This window comes from Amborella trichopoda, chromosome 9 (genome assembly GCF_054954075.1).
Source record: "Amborella trichopoda isolate Santa Cruz 75 chromosome 9, AtrichopodaSantaCruz75HAP2 v2.0, whole genome shotgun sequence".
In the NCBI taxonomy this organism is placed as follows: domain Eukaryota; kingdom Viridiplantae; phylum Streptophyta; class Magnoliopsida; order Amborellales; family Amborellaceae; genus Amborella; species Amborella trichopoda.
The window spans coordinates 5384851-5403074 of record NC_142344.1 but is presented as its reverse complement, the minus strand read 5'-3'; the positions used below and the strand labels follow the sequence as shown (position 1 = coordinate 5403074).

The following is an 18224-nucleotide window of genomic DNA, read 5'->3' as shown; positions in this document are numbered from 1 at the left end:
GGGGCACATTTCGATAATTATGATCACTTACCACAATCCCTTACACGACAAAAACATCGACACTGCGTTTGGAAATGCTCCAGATAAAGTTTTTTCAAAATTCAGTGATTTACGACCTGGACCGTCGATTTGGATGGGACTGAATCCGTTTCAGATGTTATAGATTCCAGCTCAGTGCCACTAAAACCCTGTTATATATATATATATATATATTTTAAGTTTGTTTAATATTTTTAATTTTTATTTCATTTTATTTATTTTTAATATTCTTTGGATCGCTTATCTAAACCTGATCCAGATCATTGATTCAACAATGTGACATATTTGTGGGTGAAGAATCCTGCCTACTAACCTAAGTTTTGAAACACAATTTTATTTTTTTAAGATTTTGAGAGGTGAATGTCATGTAAAAAAAAAGCTTAAAAGTTAAAACAATAAAATCTATTTTTTTTTGTTACCCGACCGGTATATTCTCCTGTATGAGCATATTGTACAATTACTCCCCTGGATTGACGGAGTTGATATCCAAATTATGGGGTCAATTAGGTCGTGTCTCATTGAATAAATGGACATATGTTCTAGCGGGAGCATAAAACTTTAGCCGATTGTTGTTGTACGGACGGAATGGTACTCGGACACTAGTGCCGTCTTTTTTTTTGCGAGGTATTTTCCCCCCCCAACGTAGAAAAGTTAATATTATCATTCCTGTCGTTGATTTGCTCGATTGCTACTCTATACTTTTAGGGCCTGTTTCGATAGATAAGGAAATACAATTATCCGTGCTATTTTAACACAGTGATGCAATAAATGTTTTGATGTTGTAGCATGTTCCCTAGTTGAGATTGCTATAAAATTATTTACTTTTGTTATGAATAAGTCACAATTATTTATAGTTATAGGATGTAAAATTTAATAAGTTGAAGTGAATCATAATATTCGAAAAATTTTATTTTAAACTTTGTATCCAATCAATAACATATCCTCACCTACCTGTTTTAACATCCAACGATCAACAAAGATTGTAATCTCCCTATATCAAAAGCATATATCTCATTGTATGCATTTCCTTCCTAACTTTTGTTTAAAGACACCGTTTCAAAGACGAGAATTTTACAAACTTTTGGGAGCAAATTTTACACACGAGACATTTACAATGCTTGACAAACTCACATGGCTATACTTTTAAATTAGCTAATTTTTAATTGAGTTAATTACATACAGACCTTGTACAAATATATAAAATATCGTTTGCTCCGTTTATAAGCGAATATTACAACAAAGGTTGGTTTGACCGATTTTTTTTTTTTACAAAATTATCCCTCTGTTTGAGGATTCCATACCTCGCCCGCTTTTATTTTTTTATTGATTTCCATGCGTAGGGCACTGCCCAATGGGACAAGGGCATTTCCCATGCAAATCGAGGATTGTATCCCCAGAGGAATGGAAAATAAAAAAAAATTAAAAACGGTCTGGGGATAGAATCCTCAGACCGAGGGGTAATTTCGTAAAAAAAAAAAAAGATGTCGGTCAAACCAACCTTAGTTGTAATATTCGCCTATAAACGTAGCAAACTGTGTTTAATATACTTATATAAGATCCGTATGTAATTAACTATTTTTTATTATGTTACACCATAGCTTATTGACACAGCTTATTTACACCATATAGCTTTGATTTTATATCATGTAGCTAATTTCAAAGCTATATAAATAAGTTTATATAGTGCAAAGAAAACTTTGCCAACAAAAAAAATTAAGATAATGCAACATCTATATAATTTTCTTTTTGTAATTATAAATAAAAATAGTAATCTTGGTAAATAAATAAATAATGCAACATCTATCTCTTTCTTTCTTTTTTAACATTCAAAAGAAATTAAGACAATGTAATGGGAAAAAAGAACCTTAAAATATTCAATGGTTTATAGGCATCCACCAAAACGATATCTCAATATTCATGTATGTTTGTAAAATAATGAAAAGTACAAAATGCACTACATCAAAAGTGTTTTCAAACTCGAAAAATACAAATTTTAGAGGGTTTCGGTGATTTTTTGAAATTTTTTAGATCAAAACAGGCTAAGTCTCCGATCCACTTAACTGTCGATCCGACTCGGTTTCTTTGGTGGCCAATCTATTGTTGTAAACCTTGGGATGGACCATTGAGTGAAATGTAGTACGGAGAATAGGGGAGAGAGAGAGAGAGAGAGCATGATTTATGGCCGGAAACCCGAAAACATAGCCACAGTTCCATCTCCCATCATTTTGATCGCCTCATCACAGCCGTAGATCTCAATCTTCTTGACCATCCCGCGAAACTCAGGCCATGGATCACCACCCATGACCACCATCTTGCCGCCGTGATCCACATAAACCAAAACCCACTTCTTATTAGCTCCACTGAGCTCCCCTCCAATCTCAAACCACTCCTCTAACAAATACATAAGATCATCATAGCCGTCCAATTTTCTGAGATCAACGGCTCTACCTACAGCTCTACCTTGCATTAGAACCTTGGTGCAAGTCCTCCTCTTCAACCTCACTCCACCATTAATGGCTATCAATGGTTTCAAAGCGTTTTCAGTCATGTATTCTTCTCCATGAGTTGCAGGCTCATTCATAAGCTGAACCCCAAATAATTTGAATCCGGCATTCGAGCGGCATGGCCCTGTTCCTTTTGTTACAGGCCCACAAGGCATGCTTTTGCACTGGTTCGCAGGTGGTGGTTCGAGCTCATCGATGAAGTGCTTCATCCCCTTCTCAGATGAAGAGGAGGAGCCATGGCGAGATGCTTCGGATCTCTCGATCTCACTTTCGGGGTTCAGGTCAGGCAATCGGCTTTCAGTTGGATAAATCAATAACGGTGAAGAACTTTCGGAGTTCAGGTCAGGCAATCGGCTTTCAGATGGAGAAATCAATAATGGTGAAGAAATGGGCTCTTTGAGCATGTTGCACAAATAATGGAAGGAAGTTGAAGGGTTTCCAATAAAAAAAGGCGACAAGGGTTCTAAATGAGCTCGTTTTTTTGCAGGTTTAATGGGGCTAAGGCCCATCTCAATGGATTGCTTCTGCTTCATGGCTTTGAGGAACCGCCTCTGTTAAAATTGGAGAAAGGATGGAGAAAAGGAGAGAGAAAGTCAAGGGTTTTGAGTTGGAGAGATTGGTCATTGTTAAGTGGGAGAAGGTCCGGTTAAAAAAGCTTGGGTGGTGCCATGGCCGTTTTACTTTGCTGAGACCTTTGGGTTTCCTCCATTAAAATGAATGGGTAATTTATTTTCTTCCTTATTTAGATGGGTAACGGCTGGAAAATGGCCAGTAAGATTAAGATTAACACGAAAATCTCTCTCTCTCTCTCTCTCTCTCTCCTTTGTTAACAGAGCGGGCTGTGGGGGAAGACGTGGGGCGCCTTGCAGTTCATGGACCCTCTCTCTCTCTCATAAATTACATGGGCATCGCAATTCTGAGATATGATGTCAGCCTATTAAACTAAATTAATGAGCTAAAGTTAGGGAGGGTTATCCTCTTATCTTATACAGTGCGAAATTTTAGCTCTCTCTTATTTAACTCCACATGTTTAGCTCTCTCTCTCTCTCTCTCCTTTTTATTCGTAGGAAATAGTGATTTATGTACGTGACCTTAAAACTTAAAGTAAAATACGAAAAGGTACGGTTTGTAGGGAGCCATGGCTCTAAACAATAAAAGTAACGGTCACCTTTAAATAGTGTAGATAAATGTGGTTTCAATATTGAAAATATTTATGATAGTCTTAAAATATATCTTTATTTTTAATTATAATTTTTAAAATTTAAAAATTAATGTGGATCGAACCAATCTATGAATATTTGAAAATCTTAAAAATTCTTGGTCAAAAAATATGTTACAAAATGTACTATTTTCAAAACTCGAAATCCATTTTTTTCTCATGTCCATGCATCTTGATGTCAAGATCATCAATTTAAAAATAATTGGGCATCAAAACAACCCCTTCTAGAGAAAATTTTTGGGTGGACTTTAATAAAAATTTTAAAATAAATTTCGAAAACTCTAATAAAATTATTAAAATGTCAAAATTTCAAGCTATTGGAATTTATGTGTAAGCTTACTAAAAATTTGAGTATTACGGTTTTTAAAGTATCGTAATACTTAGCTTAGTCATTAAGGTACTTAAAAGGCCGTAATTCTTGAAAGCCTACTGGAAAACTACTAAAAATTTGAGTATTATGATCTTTAAAGTACTATAATGCTTAGCGTAGTCATTATGATACTTAAATCGTAATTCCTAAAAGCCTACCACATAACTAAAGGAAATTTGAGTATTACAGTACTTAAAGTACTATAATGATACGGCTTTCACGGTAATACCATTACCAAGAAAGCTATTTTGGTAAAAAAAATGTTAAAATTGAAAAAAAAATGACTTGGGCAAGGTTTATGAAAGTTGAAAAGTTTTTTTTCTAATTACACTAAAATTAATATATATTTTTGAAAATTTCTCAAATTTTTATTTTTGTGCTTTTAAAATTTATTTTTTTCAAGTTACTACTTATTGGTGTTGAGATTATGCATTCCTAATCTATATTTTAAATAAATTTTGGAGAGAGGAGTCATTTGAATAGGTGTATTGACTGAATTATGGAAACCTTGCCCTCCATCATTTCATGTAGGAAAGATTTGATAGGGCTGCAGTCCTATCAAAATAAGTAAAGTTTCGTCTCATAACTCATAAAACAGCGTAATTCAAGTATTGAAAGACCTTGGCATGTATGGGTCATCTAGGATTTAAAGTTCTATAAATAGTGTACCTTGTAACATATTATTTAGATTTTTTATTTAAAATATAAAGGTTCAATGATCTGCAAGATCTATATTTTTTTTTTTTTTTTTGAGTTTTCAATTTTATTTTCGGTGTTGAAAATGGATTTTAGACCCATCAGATTTCCATCGTTAAAAGTGTTTTCCAAAAAAAAATTTGACGTGAGGCTTTATTTTGTTTTCATAAAGCCCGGGCTTTACAGAAACTTCATCGTTTCATGTATAATATACTCCACACAATTAGGATAATGATATGCAGAGACAATGGAGGAGTTCCATCGCTTTGCCTCGCAATCTGCAACAACAATGGCTTCTCTCCGCATAAACCCCATAACTCCCATTCTCTCTATCAAGAAGCCGAAGACACAAGGCCTTTTGAATCAAACTGACCCAAAAACTTATCTCTCCAGAATTCTTCTCCATAGAAATCTTCTCTCTTGGACACCTCTGTTTGGGGCATTTCCCCCACAAAACAGTTTCTCTAGAAAAGCTCCAAAGGCTGAATTTTTCCAAGAGAGCTTTCACTCTGTAAACCTTATATCTAGGAGAGCTCTAATTTCTTCTTTTCCAATCGGTCTTGCGGTAGTTTCACCTGGAGTTTTGCAGGCCCGAGAACGCAGGAACAGGAAAAACATCCCTCTGGAAGACTACCAAACCAGTGGTTTGTTTCTTTCTCTCATCTATTGAAAATTAATCTCTTGATAATATACTGTTCTGTGTTCTCTAATGCTGTAAATTTGTGTTTATATGTGGCATTGTGGATGCAACTTATCTTTGATGTTAGTGAATAACTGGTTTTGTTTGGTTGTTTGATGGAGTGTTTGATTCTACGTTTATGGGCATTCTTTTTTTTGCATGTTAAATTTGTGTCCAAATGGGAAAATTCAGTAAACAGCAGAGCAAAGTATTATTAAGTTTTCTTTAAATTGGTTCATCCTTGAACCCATAGTTTGGGTGCAACACATGTGTTTCTCAGTATCCATTTTGAGTTCTATGGAAAAGTGGTGCCTTTTCATTTTGCTTAAGAACTTGTATTTTTCTTTTTCTTTTTTCTCTTGCAAAGATAAACCTGTGTTTTAGTGTGGGCACATCGAAATGGGTTAAAGAGCGCATCGAAAGAAGCCATTAAAATACATACTGGCAATCATCTGAAAAGCCGCACCAACAGCACCAAAATGCATTTTGGGGTGTCCAGTGAGCCCAAATTTCATCATGGTAAAGTAAATTGGTACATGACTGGTTTATTCAGGAATATTATTTGGTCAGGGAACTGTGGGATAATGTGTGCTGTTAGAACTGATAAATAATCACCAGTGATGATCTAAGTATCCAAATGCTTAAGTGACATGCTTTTTGATTGGAAATTGAAAAGATTGAGAGTTGTGCACTTTGTAATATTATGGATAATTACTCCTACACGCATTTTCTAGTTTGAAATATGTGTTCTTTTTGGTTTGGCAAATATAGGCCATAGCAACAATAGAAATGCACTTTCTGGTTTTGAATTATTTCGATACTTTTGTTCAATCATAAAGTAACTCAAAAATGTTTATATTAATTTGGGTTTGCAAGGTTTATTTAGTTAATTGACTTGAACCCAAACTGGGTGGTACATGGAGATAAATGAGCTGTTCCGTTACATATAGTCAAACATTTGGGAGATCCATGCCATGCCCAGCAGTTGGTCCAATGTAGGTTCTTTGTGTCTTGGAATTCATGAGCTATAGATACATCTCACCCTATGGAGACATTATTATAATAGGTTTCTGGGGGATGAATTGGTGGGAGAGCAGTATCTGCTTGTTAGATTTCAGGGTTGTATGGGTAAAAATTAATAGGGAGGCCCTAATTTTGAACTTGCGTTAAATGAAGAGGGGTACAAAAAATTTGGTGTCTTAGGCTTGGGTTGGTTCTAGGGGAGGACGAAGTTATTGAGGTATTGCAGTTACAATAGCTGATGGAGGGTGTTTTCGTTGTCATATGAGCGGCAGATAGACATGTTCAGATGTAGGGGTTTTGGGAAGTTTTCTCAGGCAATTTGTTTCACATGCATTCTTGACTTGGAAGGATATTTTGTCTTTTGAAAATCCCTCCAAAACTTAGTTTCAAATTTAAAAAGATTTCTTTGACTTTGAGAATGATGAGTGGACTTTAATAGTAATTTAAAATTACAAAATGTCATTCCCAAATTTTATTGTTAATGTAATTTTCATATTTATAAGGACATTTTTGTTGTAAAAGATTTTGGAGTAGGAAATTCTTAGTTCACCAGAGAGATAGAGAGAGAGTCCCATGAAAGCTTATTGAAATTACCAGAATCGTATGGCTTTCATTTTAGCACCTCTGCTATGAAGCCTGTGTCTATGCAAAATTGGCCGTTCTAAAGTTACTAGAGGGCTAAGTATTTGGGCTTGATTACCCATCCTTGTAATGGGCTTCTTTCATGTCTTGCAATTCTACATTTATGGTCTATCTATTGTATCATTTCTTAGATAAGTCAAGGAAGTTAATTACCAGCGGAAAGAATGAGGATAGTTTCAATCTTCCAGAGTGTGAATCATTCTATAAAATTCCAAGAGAAGCATTAACTGTTTAGTACTCTGCTTGTACTTCACAATATGAATGACACCAGAAACTTGGGTAACTTTACAAATATAACTTTTGGAGATTCAACTTTAGTAATTTGTTGGCATTCTTATCTTGGATATTTCTTTTCAAAGACAATGAAACTTGATTCTCTTTTCTTTTTTAGCTGTGTCTTCTTTTATAACCTCTCAAATTGCAAATCAGCTGATGGACTGAAGTACTTCGATCTTGTTGAGGGAAATGGCCTTAAAGCTGAAAAAGGCTCTACTGTTCGGGTTTGCCCTTAGCTCAAACAATCTTTTGAAGTTATTTCGATGATTGATGAAAGCACATTCTCATTAATGTATATTCACAGAAATTTCTTGTTTCTAGGTTCATTTTGACTGCATCTACCGTGGTATTACGGCTGTCTCAAGTCGTGAATCAAAACTACTAGCTGGTAATCGCATTATTGCTCAGGTTATTGTCATTTACCTTAATTTTTCTCCTGTTGGTTTTCTTATAACTGAATGAATATATATTTCGGCAATGCTTAAAAACCCGGACTTGGGTTTGGACTCACTAAATTCCCCAGCCTGAGTCAGAGGCTGACTTAGACCAAGTCAAATTGCCCGACTCAGCCGAGTCACAATCATTATATATTTCTTGGATTCGTGTCCGACTTGTCTAATTTTCAGGGTTTGTCACAGATCCAACTGACTCGGGCCAGTCCAAGCCCGAGCCAGTGATTCCTTAGAAGCTGGTTTGAAAAACATGGGTTTGTTCTTTCTAGTAAGGTGGATGTAACTCCTGAACATTTTAGTTTGGTGCCATGCAAAAATTCTGTAGAATGATGATAATAGATGGATCTGTAGAAAGTAATTCTTGGATAGTTTTGAAACTTCTCCGTCGTTACATCATTGATTTTTCACGTGACTGTTACTTGGCCAAATAATTGTAGTTTATACTTATAAAAAGTAACTTGGCCAGATGAGTAAGGGTTAATTGTGAGCTTCTTAAGATACACTAAGAGACTATTGTGATAGCAATTTGAGATTTCTGAGGCAACTTTTCTACAGTCTGGGATATGTTGTCTTGGTCGATGCTTCTTTTCCATGGTTTCATTACATGATCACTAAGGCAATGATTCTTTCTTCATTCCCTATCATTGGAATGACTGCCTCACCTTTATAGTTTCTCTCTCTCTCTCTCTCTCTCTCTCTCTTGTGGTTGATTGTTGCTTGATTTAGAAGCATGTTGTGATCCAGCTGATAAGTTTTGAATGTTTTGAGTAGCCGTATGTGTTCACGGTTGGGGCTTCTCCAGGCAAAGAACGAAAGCGGGAGTATGTTGATAATGCAAATGGTCTCTTTTCCGCTCAGGCTGCGCCTAAACCCCCACCAGCTATGTACTCAATTACTGAGGGAATGAAAGTAGGAGGGAAGGTGAACGTTAGTCCACAGCATCTCTTGTCCGCATAATATCAAACTAAAGATTATTATTCTTTTATGGAGATTCAGATAATCTCTCTTAAGATTTCGATTACAATTTATCGGAACTCTTAAGTGTACTTTATGGTATTGCAGAGGACTGTGATTTTGCCACCGGAGGCTGGGTATGGTCAGAAGGGGATGAATGAAATTCCGGTAAGCATCCCTCTTGGGGTTTGAAAATTATAATTATTTTCTATAATTTGTAGGTTAAACCATCAAAAGGAAACTGGCTTTTGAGTAATTGTTTTCGACAAGATAGCATAGGAAAAAGACCCTGAAAAAAAATTAGAAAAGCAATAACAGTTTTGATAAGTCAATAAAATCTGCCATGATGTTTTCAATGAAACCCAAGCCTATGGCCTACTCCAGCATATCCCCTCTCAGCCCCCACTACTCTTTCTGCACGCACTTGCAGACACAAATATGTTGCTGATTCTCGCTGCCACCAATTGTGTGTTTTGTCATGAACTAATGTTACCTTCATACAAATTTGAAAACCACTGCTACTTTTCTACACGTCTAGTTTCCAAAACTTTTGGTATCATGTTAATTTCGGTTGAATGAACTGATCTCATACTTGCCTTGCAGCCAGGGGCCACTTTCGACTTAAATGTGGAGTTACTAGATGTCCTAACACCACCAACAAAGTAGGGCAATTTATACCCTCTTGATCTGCCTTGTGGCCGCGTATTTCGCTGAACTTCCCTTTATACAATCCTATAGGGGTCAGACTGTTCAGGAAATTTTGGGTTTGTCAATGTTGCCTTGATTCATTTATTCATTTTTGCCAATTCACTTGTTCATTTGAAAGATGTAAAGAGATGCTTTCTAGAGGCTCAATGGACCTTATTCCCAATGCTACATTACCAACATGAATTCAAAGTTACATGGATTTGAAAAAACCAGTGTTCAATGATGTTAAACACTGCAGTTTACACTGAGACCCACAAAAAAAAAGGTAAAATATTGCTCTCTCAATTTCATGGAACTGTGAAGATGGGCATGCTTGTGCAAGAACAGTAATAAGATGGGTGAGATATAGAATTATGATCAGCAACAATTCTTATGCTAGTGCACAAATTTTAGAAAACTGTTTGTTGCATTTGTATGACTCTAAATTTCGACGTACACTTTCGTCATCTAAACAAATACTCCCAAAAAAATAAAATTTATTTTGCACCTTAAGTATGATTAAAATGAGTCCCCCTTGAACAATAAATCTCGATTGTTCGTTAGGTGAATTTTCAGATCTAGGCATTTAGGAACTCAAAACTTCTTCATCTAATGATAAAAAAGTTTGGAAAAAAAAAAATAATATTTTTGATGCCTAAATCTAAGCATCTCACCGAATGGACAGCTTGCGCTAAGTGCGGTAGAAGAACACTTTTTAGGGCATTTTTATTTTTTTTATTTTTTTGTGTTTGTTTATCAAAATGAGGAGAGTATAATGAATGACCTCCGTATAGTTTTTTGAATATTGTTTTGTTATATTACTAAAAGGGATAAATTTGGGGTACGGTTCAAGTCCAGGCTGGCTCCGGGGCAACAGTAGCATCAGTTTCAATTTAGAAGTTTGTTAGTGTACGGGATAATTTGGGCCCGGTTGGACTTTGGAGGGACGATGAAACAGGGCGTAGCATCATTTTCTCTTGGGAAAATTACGTATGGATCAGTTTTGGGGCTTACCATTACGGTTTGCTCCATATTTTTTCAAATATGACGCCGAAGTTCAACCCCAGCCCTATGTTGTCAGATTTGCTTTGCTTCGGCCGAAGTTTGGATTTTTGGCCTAGATCGAAGTAGAACTCTAGTGTATCCTCTTTGGCCCACTTCGGTCCGATTAGGCGGAAGCACAAAATTGTTTTTTTAAAAGACAATTATGTGCTTTAACTCGCTTCGGTGTGATTCGGCCTCTTTGGTTGAAGCTCTAGCACTTTCAGCCAAATCATAGAATTGTCCTTTTTTTATATTATTATTTAAATTTTTATTTGTAAAATTTATATTATTTTAAATACATTATATATATAAGTAATGAAAAAAAAAGCATCATAGAGCTTAAAAATCATCTTCACAAAAAATTTGACAAGGATTTTGATCAACTAAAGTATTTTATCGATATTGAAGTAGCACATTAAAAAGAGAGACTCTTTGTTTCTCAAAGAAAACATGCATTAGATTTGTTGAAAAAAACTAGGAGTCATTGTTGTTAACACCTTTGTTGATATTAATTGCAAGCTCGATTCAAAAAATGAAAAACCTCTTGAAGATGTGGGTCACTTTCAGATACTTGTGGACAAATTGATTTATTTGACTGTGACACAACCAGATATAATATATGTGACTTGCCTTATGAGCCGATTTATGCATGCTCTTAGATCATGTCATATAAAAACTGTCAATAGGATTCTCGGATATCTTAAGTCGTCACTCGATAGAGGTATTTGGATGAAACCAAATAGTCACACAAATATTATTGGTTATTCTGGTGTTGAGTGGGCAAGTAGTCCAATTCACAAGAGGTCCACTACTAGCTATTGTACATTGGTAAGAAAAAACTTAGTTATTTGATAAAGTAAAAAAACAAAATATAGTTCCTTGATCTAATGCAGAGGTTGAATATAGAGTTATGACTAAAATCATTATTTCGAGATATGGGGTTCCGAAATGTCAACCCAATGAAAATGTTTTGCGATAATCAAACAGCTATGCATATAGCCTCAAATACAATTTTTCATGAAAGAACCAAGCATATAGAAATTGATTGTCACTTTGTGAGAGAAAATGTTCAATAAAAAATTATTAGGACTCCTTATGTTTGAAATGAAAACTAATTGCAGACATAAAGCTATTGCAAAGACAAAGTTTCATAAGATATTGTCAAAGTTGGACTCCATCGCTAACTACGCACCAAGTGTTGACGATTATAACATCAATATATTAATTTTCATATCTTGTGGATTACAAGATATTGAGTTTCCTAGTTTATGAGATTACAATTGTAATAAGATTTGTTTTCTAAAAGGCAAGAACTGTAACTCTATAAATTTCTGGTAAGCAGAGTAATCCCTGTAACTCTATAAATTTCTGGTAAGCAGAGTAATCCCTGTAACTCTATAAATTTCTGGTAAGCAGAGTAATCCTTGTAACTCTATAAATTTCTAGTAAGCCAAAGTAATTCCTATAAATACAATATTGATTTACCCTCCATGGACGTAGACACTATTGCCGAACCACATATATGTTGTGTTGATCTATTTCTTTTCTCGTTTCTATTTCTTTTATTGTGACATTAATACGCACTCTTTCCCTACCTTTCTCTCTTCCCTCCCCCCTCAACGGATACAATGCTGTCTTTGTCTTGTGTTATTGGGAGCGTCTCCTGTGCGTTATAAAAACATTATGTTTTAATGAAATTGTCTTTCTTTTGTGTGTTATGAGAACAATTTTCTTTAAGTAAGAGTCTTTTGTTGTGTTTTTTGAGAATAGTCTTTATTATTCTGCTCAGGTGCGTGTTGAGTAATGTTGTGTGCCAAGAAGAGAGCTTAATTATGTATTATGCATGTTCTAGTTTTGTCAGCAACGTGACCCTTCTCTATACTGCATTGGATGAAACATTCTTCACTAACATATGCATGCTTATAATTAGATTTAGTTTATATTTTGAGCATTTTGCCAATTATCAATGATTATTTATGGGAAAAGTGTAATGAACAATTATACACGTTCGTCCCTTGACACACCAAACATCCATCTTAGGGATGGATGGATGTGAAGAGGTGGAGGCCCCACCAAAAACCACAAATCAACCGTAGAGAAAATATGTCAAAAATATTTTTTTTATTTTTAAAATTATTTTTTAATATTCATATTTACAATGTCGACCCTTAAAATTTTTGGTCCTTCGCCGATAGAATTTAAAGGGAGGACTCATATAAATAGATGAATTGGCGGACTCATCCTTATTTGCATGCAGTCTTTGTTTGCTATTGGAATCTTACCATGCCAATTAATAGTGGTTTTACTTCATTGTTTTGGTTTAATTATTGATATTCTCTCTCCCTTCCTCACTCTAAAGCCAAAACCTTCTTCTCCACACTTAAACTAAACCCTATTGTCTATTTCTCTCTAAACCAATGTTTTTTTAGTTTCAAATGGAGTTGGACTCGACCACGTGAGTTCTAATTTACATGCTAGGGGTTAAGGGGCCCCATACAAAACTTGCCCTACTACTATGCTCCTCTAAAATAAAATGAGGGCAGTAATCTGGCCCATATTTTCATTGTCTTTGAAGATTTTAGCCCTACAACTCCACATTTTGATCATACTTATTTTAGCCCTAAAACTCCACATTTTGATCAAAAGTATCAATGTTAGTTGGATTACGTGCGTTGCAACGTATAAATAACATAAATACTAATATAAATAATCGTGCAGTAAACAATACATAGAAACACAATGAATATTTATATGAGCATTCAAATAGACGGCACAAACCCAACAAATATAAACACATCTCTCTCTTTATGTATATATATACACACGATAAACGTAAGCACCACAATGAAATCCAACAAAGATAAACTAATCTCTCTCTCTCTCTCTCTCTTAATGGAAGTACCATGAACCATCTGTAACACTAACTAAACAATACATCTTTTTGTATCTCACAAATCCAACAAGCAAACATTTTGCTACATTGAAACATTTTAGTTATTCTTAATTAAAATGTAAAAATAATAAATATGAGAGAGCATCCAGGAATAAGAGAAAGTTATTTAAAAATCAAAAGCTTGTTATAAGAAAAGTTACCTGTAAAAATTAACTAAACTAACCAAATCAAAGCCATTATTAACAAAATAAAAAATAATAGGGTAAAATAACATAATTATGTAACATAAAAATCAGCACCCTCATAAAGCGATGTTTCCTAAAGTAGTGTCTTTCTCTCTGATCACCATGTATCCTCAAGAATCCTCTCTCTTTTTAAAATCCAAATAATATCTGGCAATATATCCTAAATTCATCATGCTTAAGCAAAAAAAGCAGCACTGAAATACCTTAAAACGGGAGAACAATTATTTCTTGGTGTCATTTGAAGTAAAGACAGGACATTAATGTAATTCATGTGTATTCTTCCCAAAATTTCAATCATGTCCATGTCACATTTAAAAAAGACAATTAAGAAGATCAATAATAAGCAATTGAATGGAGCTGAAACTTGGGCTTTGAAAACAAATGAAACCTATAAAAAAAAACCCTTGTGCCAATTACCTCAAGCATCTAAAAACGTAGTAACATTATCGCCTAATCGTTATGCCTAAGTAACTCATTTTTCATAAGTGCTTAACCTATGAGCCTTCAATGCAGGCAGTTTCCAAAAGAATGGCCTTATAATCACCATCACCCCTGTATTAGTGGGACCATTGTTCAGGGTGGGTCTCTTTCTCTCTCTCTTAATCTCAGCTCTTATCGACTCCTCACAACATCCGTTTGAATGGGACTTTTGTTAACTTTTTTTTTTCTCTCATCCCTCTTGTTGTTGTCACAAAATAAAAAAAAATAAAAAAAAAATAAAAATAAAAAAATAAAAAAAAAACCTCTATGATATCTTGGTAAGTTCCCTGAAACTCTTGAACCATGACTCCACATATCCTATACCTATCTATCATAGAATCCCTATGTAGATTTCCAATTAGTATGAATCGTTAAACATAATACCTATTTAATCACAATAAACCATGTATTTCTTAGGTGCCAGAGAAATACTGGTGACCGGAAAAATATTCTATTGATCCAAGAAAAACAGCAAAACACACTAAACTTATTCTACGGAATCAAAATCAAATTTTAGACGTCCTAAAATTCTTCTATAGACCTAAGAATAATAAAAACCTTAACTTGATGCACTCAATCTAAGAAATCTATTAAAAACCTAAGATTCTAAAAAAAACAGTAAATTCAGGAAAAGCAAAAAAAGAGAACAAAAAACTAAAACAAAACCAAAAGATCAAGAAATTAAATAAAAACCCTAACATTATTCTACCAATCCAGCACACCGATGTCAAAACCCTAAAATTCACCTATCCATCATTACTCTATAAAGTTTATTCTCATATATCATGGAAAAAAAAAAAAAACCCAAACAATGACGCCCACATAATCAAGGATTTCACACTAGTGAACATAATATATATCTAGATTTCCATGCAACAGAGAGAAAGCGATAAAGGCAACTATATATCTCTAGAGAGAGAGAACTATATATCTCTAAATGTTGTACGTGAAACCTTTTAGAAAAATAAATAATGATTGACAATGGCCCACATGATCTAGGAATTCACACCAGTAAACGTAATTCTCTATATTTTTATGCAAGAGAGAGAGATTGGCAATTATATATCTCTAGAGAGAGAGAGGGGCAACTATATGATCAAGGAATTGGCACCAGTAAGCTGAACGTGAAGTACTGGTGCAGCACACCAAGTTATCCAAATCACAAAAAACTCATCAACCTAAACTTATAGTAAAAAATTGTAGTCAGTGTTGGGTTCGTTACGCAATTGTCTTTACCACATTTGTCGAAGATTGGTCCGGCTTTGTGGTGTATAGCAAAAAGTGTGATTTTTTGGGAGATATGGAAATAAAGAAACAGGGAGGTATAGAAATAAAGAAACAGAAGGACCTTTGAAGGTACTTCTTTGTCCTTAGATTGTTTGATTCATTTAATCAAACTGTCTATTTGGTCGTGGCTATCCGTTTCTAAAGAAGGCTGGGGAATATCCATGATCGATGTGTTGGTAAATCTGGGCAAACTCTTTTTTCTTGGTACCAGTAGTAGCTGACCAAAAGTAAGCTAGGTAACTCATTCGTTAGGTACTTTGAAACTCAATTTTGATGGCAATTATTGAAAGAAATACCTATGTGATATTTTATCGAGGAATACAAATTTTTTTTTTTTTTTTTTTTTTTTCACCCTTTTCTTTTGGCAAAAGATCACTTACAGGTGGTCTTTATTATAATAAGATAAATTTCAAAATAAAATCAACATAACAATAAAATCAATATCTTAACAACTTGATGCCATTGAAACAACTATCCATTATGCTTGAGAATAAAATATAAGATTGCAAGAAACAAAAGGAAGAGTGTCGGAGATTACCTCAACCGGGCTTATTACACCCCATACCGAGTTACCACCATCCGATGGCTTGGGATCAACGGTCTAACTTCAATCTCGAAATGAGAAAGCAAATTTTGGCCAAGCCACACCAATAGAACATGAACCTCTTTGATCACAAACTCAAACCCTAGATGAATTCTCTTAGCAACCTAGTTTGAGATAGATGGATTATTTTTCTGCTAAACCCTAAAACCCTTAGCCATAAATCCATATTTGAGAGAGAATAACTCCATAACCTAAACCCTTAGGTTTTTTCAAAATGTAGGAGAGACAGATCAAACATGAGAGAGATAAACTTTCTTAAGAGATAGATAGAAAGATAAGGTGTAGAGATTTTTTGGTAGAGACAATTCATTTTTTATAAGCTTTGAATAAGATTATGGTTTCTTAGGGTTTTATTTGGCTTGCCTCTTCATGTGAGATTGAACATAGACCGTCGATTAAGAGTGACTTGTGGGGTGAGAGATCTGAGTCATTCATTCTATAGATGAGCCATCAACATTATGGAATGTGCATGAACCATTATCTCGCTTTCCTAAACCATTTTCTCATCAATAGAAATTAAATAAATTAAATCTAATCAAAATATTGTGCATATCATAAAATAACACGAGTCTACTCAATCTTTTCATAAAATCTTTCAAAGATATATCAAGTCAATATCTTCCAACCATATGCCCACATGCCATATCACCAAAAAAATAGGAAAGAGAATAAGGGTGGGGCGTGCCACCCAAGGGAGGCACTTATGGGCCCCACTTTCTAAAAATATGGCGGGCCATATGCACAAAGGCCCCCATGATATTTGTATATATTTAAAATTAATAAAAAGATTTTAAAATATTATTTAAATATTTAAACAATTGTAAAATCAATATTTTTAATTTTATAAATCAAAAAATTATAAAAAAAATATCCAGGGTTCATAAAAAATTCAAATAATAATATTAAAAAAAATTTCATCATAAAATAAACACAATTAAATTAATTTAATAGGAAAAAGATCCATATGGTTTAGGAATTGACAATCATGGGACACTCCACCTTCAACTGTGGACTACAAACCACACTTGCTTTATCAGACCGATCCATTGTTTTCCATGACCCACAGTTCAAGCAGGGGCTCATTAGCGGGTCACCAAAGTCTGGTCGATGAGCCAAGGGATCACAATCCCAATCTATGGATTTCAGGTCATCCCCTAGAGACAAGTCAAGGTCACTAAGACCTCATGCGACCACAACTTTATGGCGCATAGGGCTATCTCTTGCACATGTATACGCTTCACCCTAAAATGTGTATTTATGGCTTTTCCGAATGATCTATCAATATGCATGCCATATGATGACACATAGATGAGGCTTTGGCTCCTATCTCTGTAGGCCACCATTATACACAAGGGTCACACAGTTCCTCTGCTCACTCATCCGGACATATTCTCCGCCCTCATCAAGGGCTAAGGCATTAGAACCCTTCTCGATTTGTTCTTTATGCCCAGGTAACATGAGTTTTTCCCAACCGACTAGTCTAGATCGTCAAGCACCGTCCGGTATCTGCAAACATCATTTGCTTAGTATGGTTCATGAGGGACCACACTCCCACTGAATTCATGTTCCACTATATCATTTCATTTTACAAGCACTCATAAGGACACATAAACCCATCAGTTATCTGGGTAATCCTGGAAGGACTGGTATTGGAGGAGTGGTAAGGGATTGTTTTGGCATCTCTTTTCCTTTGCAGTGCCAATTGGATGTGCATCTGCAAACTAGACTGAGATGTGTGCACTTTATCATGGTTTGAAGATTTTCAGGGATAGAGATTGTGGGGATATATGTTGGATTGAAGGGGATTCATTAAATGTCATTAAATAGTGTAATAAGGAGCAACGAATTCCTTGGAAACTTCTTCCTCTATGGTTACGCATTATGGACATGTCTGTTCCCATCATGGTTACCTTTACATGTGTTTACTGAGAAGCTAACTCAGTTCTTGATGAGTTGTCTAAGGGGGGCGCTCTTTTATCGTCTCTTGTAATCTCTGATGATGTAATTTCACTTTCGTAGATCTAATAAAAGTAGTAATATTTGTCAAAAAATAAATAAAAAATTATTCGATTATATATATATATATATATATATGGAAGCATCTGTGCAAATGCCTATGGGAGGAAAATG

At 34.8% G+C, this 18224-nt stretch overlaps 2 protein-coding genes across 9 annotated transcripts; one reads left to right on the top strand and one right to left on the bottom strand.

The window, feature by feature from the left end:
• Window positions 1-1894: 1894 nt before the first annotated feature.
• LOC18445455 (auxin response factor 7) lies at window positions 1895-3076 on the bottom strand. Its single transcript, XM_006855593.2, has one exon. It carries the CDS (start codon window positions 3074-3076, stop codon window positions 2216-2218), a length of 861 nt encoding a protein of 286 aa, XP_006855655.2. The 3' UTR covers window positions 1895-2215.
• A 1330-nt stretch (window positions 3077-4406) lies between these two features.
• On the top strand, window positions 4407-10037 carry LOC18445454 (FKBP-like peptidyl-prolyl cis-trans isomerase family protein). Of its 8 annotated transcripts, none has more exons than XR_016041108.1 (6): window positions 4407-5472; window positions 7602-7672; window positions 7770-7836; window positions 8672-8821; window positions 8963-9022; window positions 9458-10037. XR_016041108.1 is itself a non-coding variant. In XM_088847337.1 (6 exons), exons 1-6 carry the CDS (start codon window positions 5076-5078, stop codon window positions 9518-9520), a joined length of 777 nt encoding a protein of 258 aa, XP_088703463.1. In that variant the 5' UTR covers window positions 4407-5075; the 3' UTR covers window positions 9521-10037. The 8 variants fall into 8 exon arrangements, 5 of the variants coding, with proteins under 5 accessions (XP_088703463.1, XP_020529973.1, XP_006855654.1 ...); XR_016041109.1 differs by having other exon boundaries at window positions 8672-8827; XR_016041106.1 differs by having other exon boundaries at window positions 7770-7856; window positions 8703-8821.
• Window positions 10038-18224: the final 8187 nt, after the last annotated feature.

Bases quoted from the DNA above. Each gene is read 5' to 3' on its own strand.
- LOC18445454 (XM_011629222.3), top strand. From the start codon at position 5,076: ATGGAGGAGTTCCATCGCTTTGCCTCGCAATCTGCAACAACAATGGCT. The intron at 5,473-7,601 runs GTTTGTTTCTTT...ATTGCAAATCAG, and splicing joins GGAAGACTACCAAACCAGTG to CTGATGGACTGAAGTACTTC. The intron at 8,828-8,962 runs GTTAGTCCACAG...ATGGTATTGCAG, and splicing joins AAGTAGGAGGGAAGGTGAAC to AGGACTGTGATTTTGCCACC.
- LOC18445455 (XM_006855593.2), bottom strand. From the start codon at position 3,076: ATGAAGCAGAAGCAATCCATTGAGATGGGCCTTAGCCCCATTAAACCT.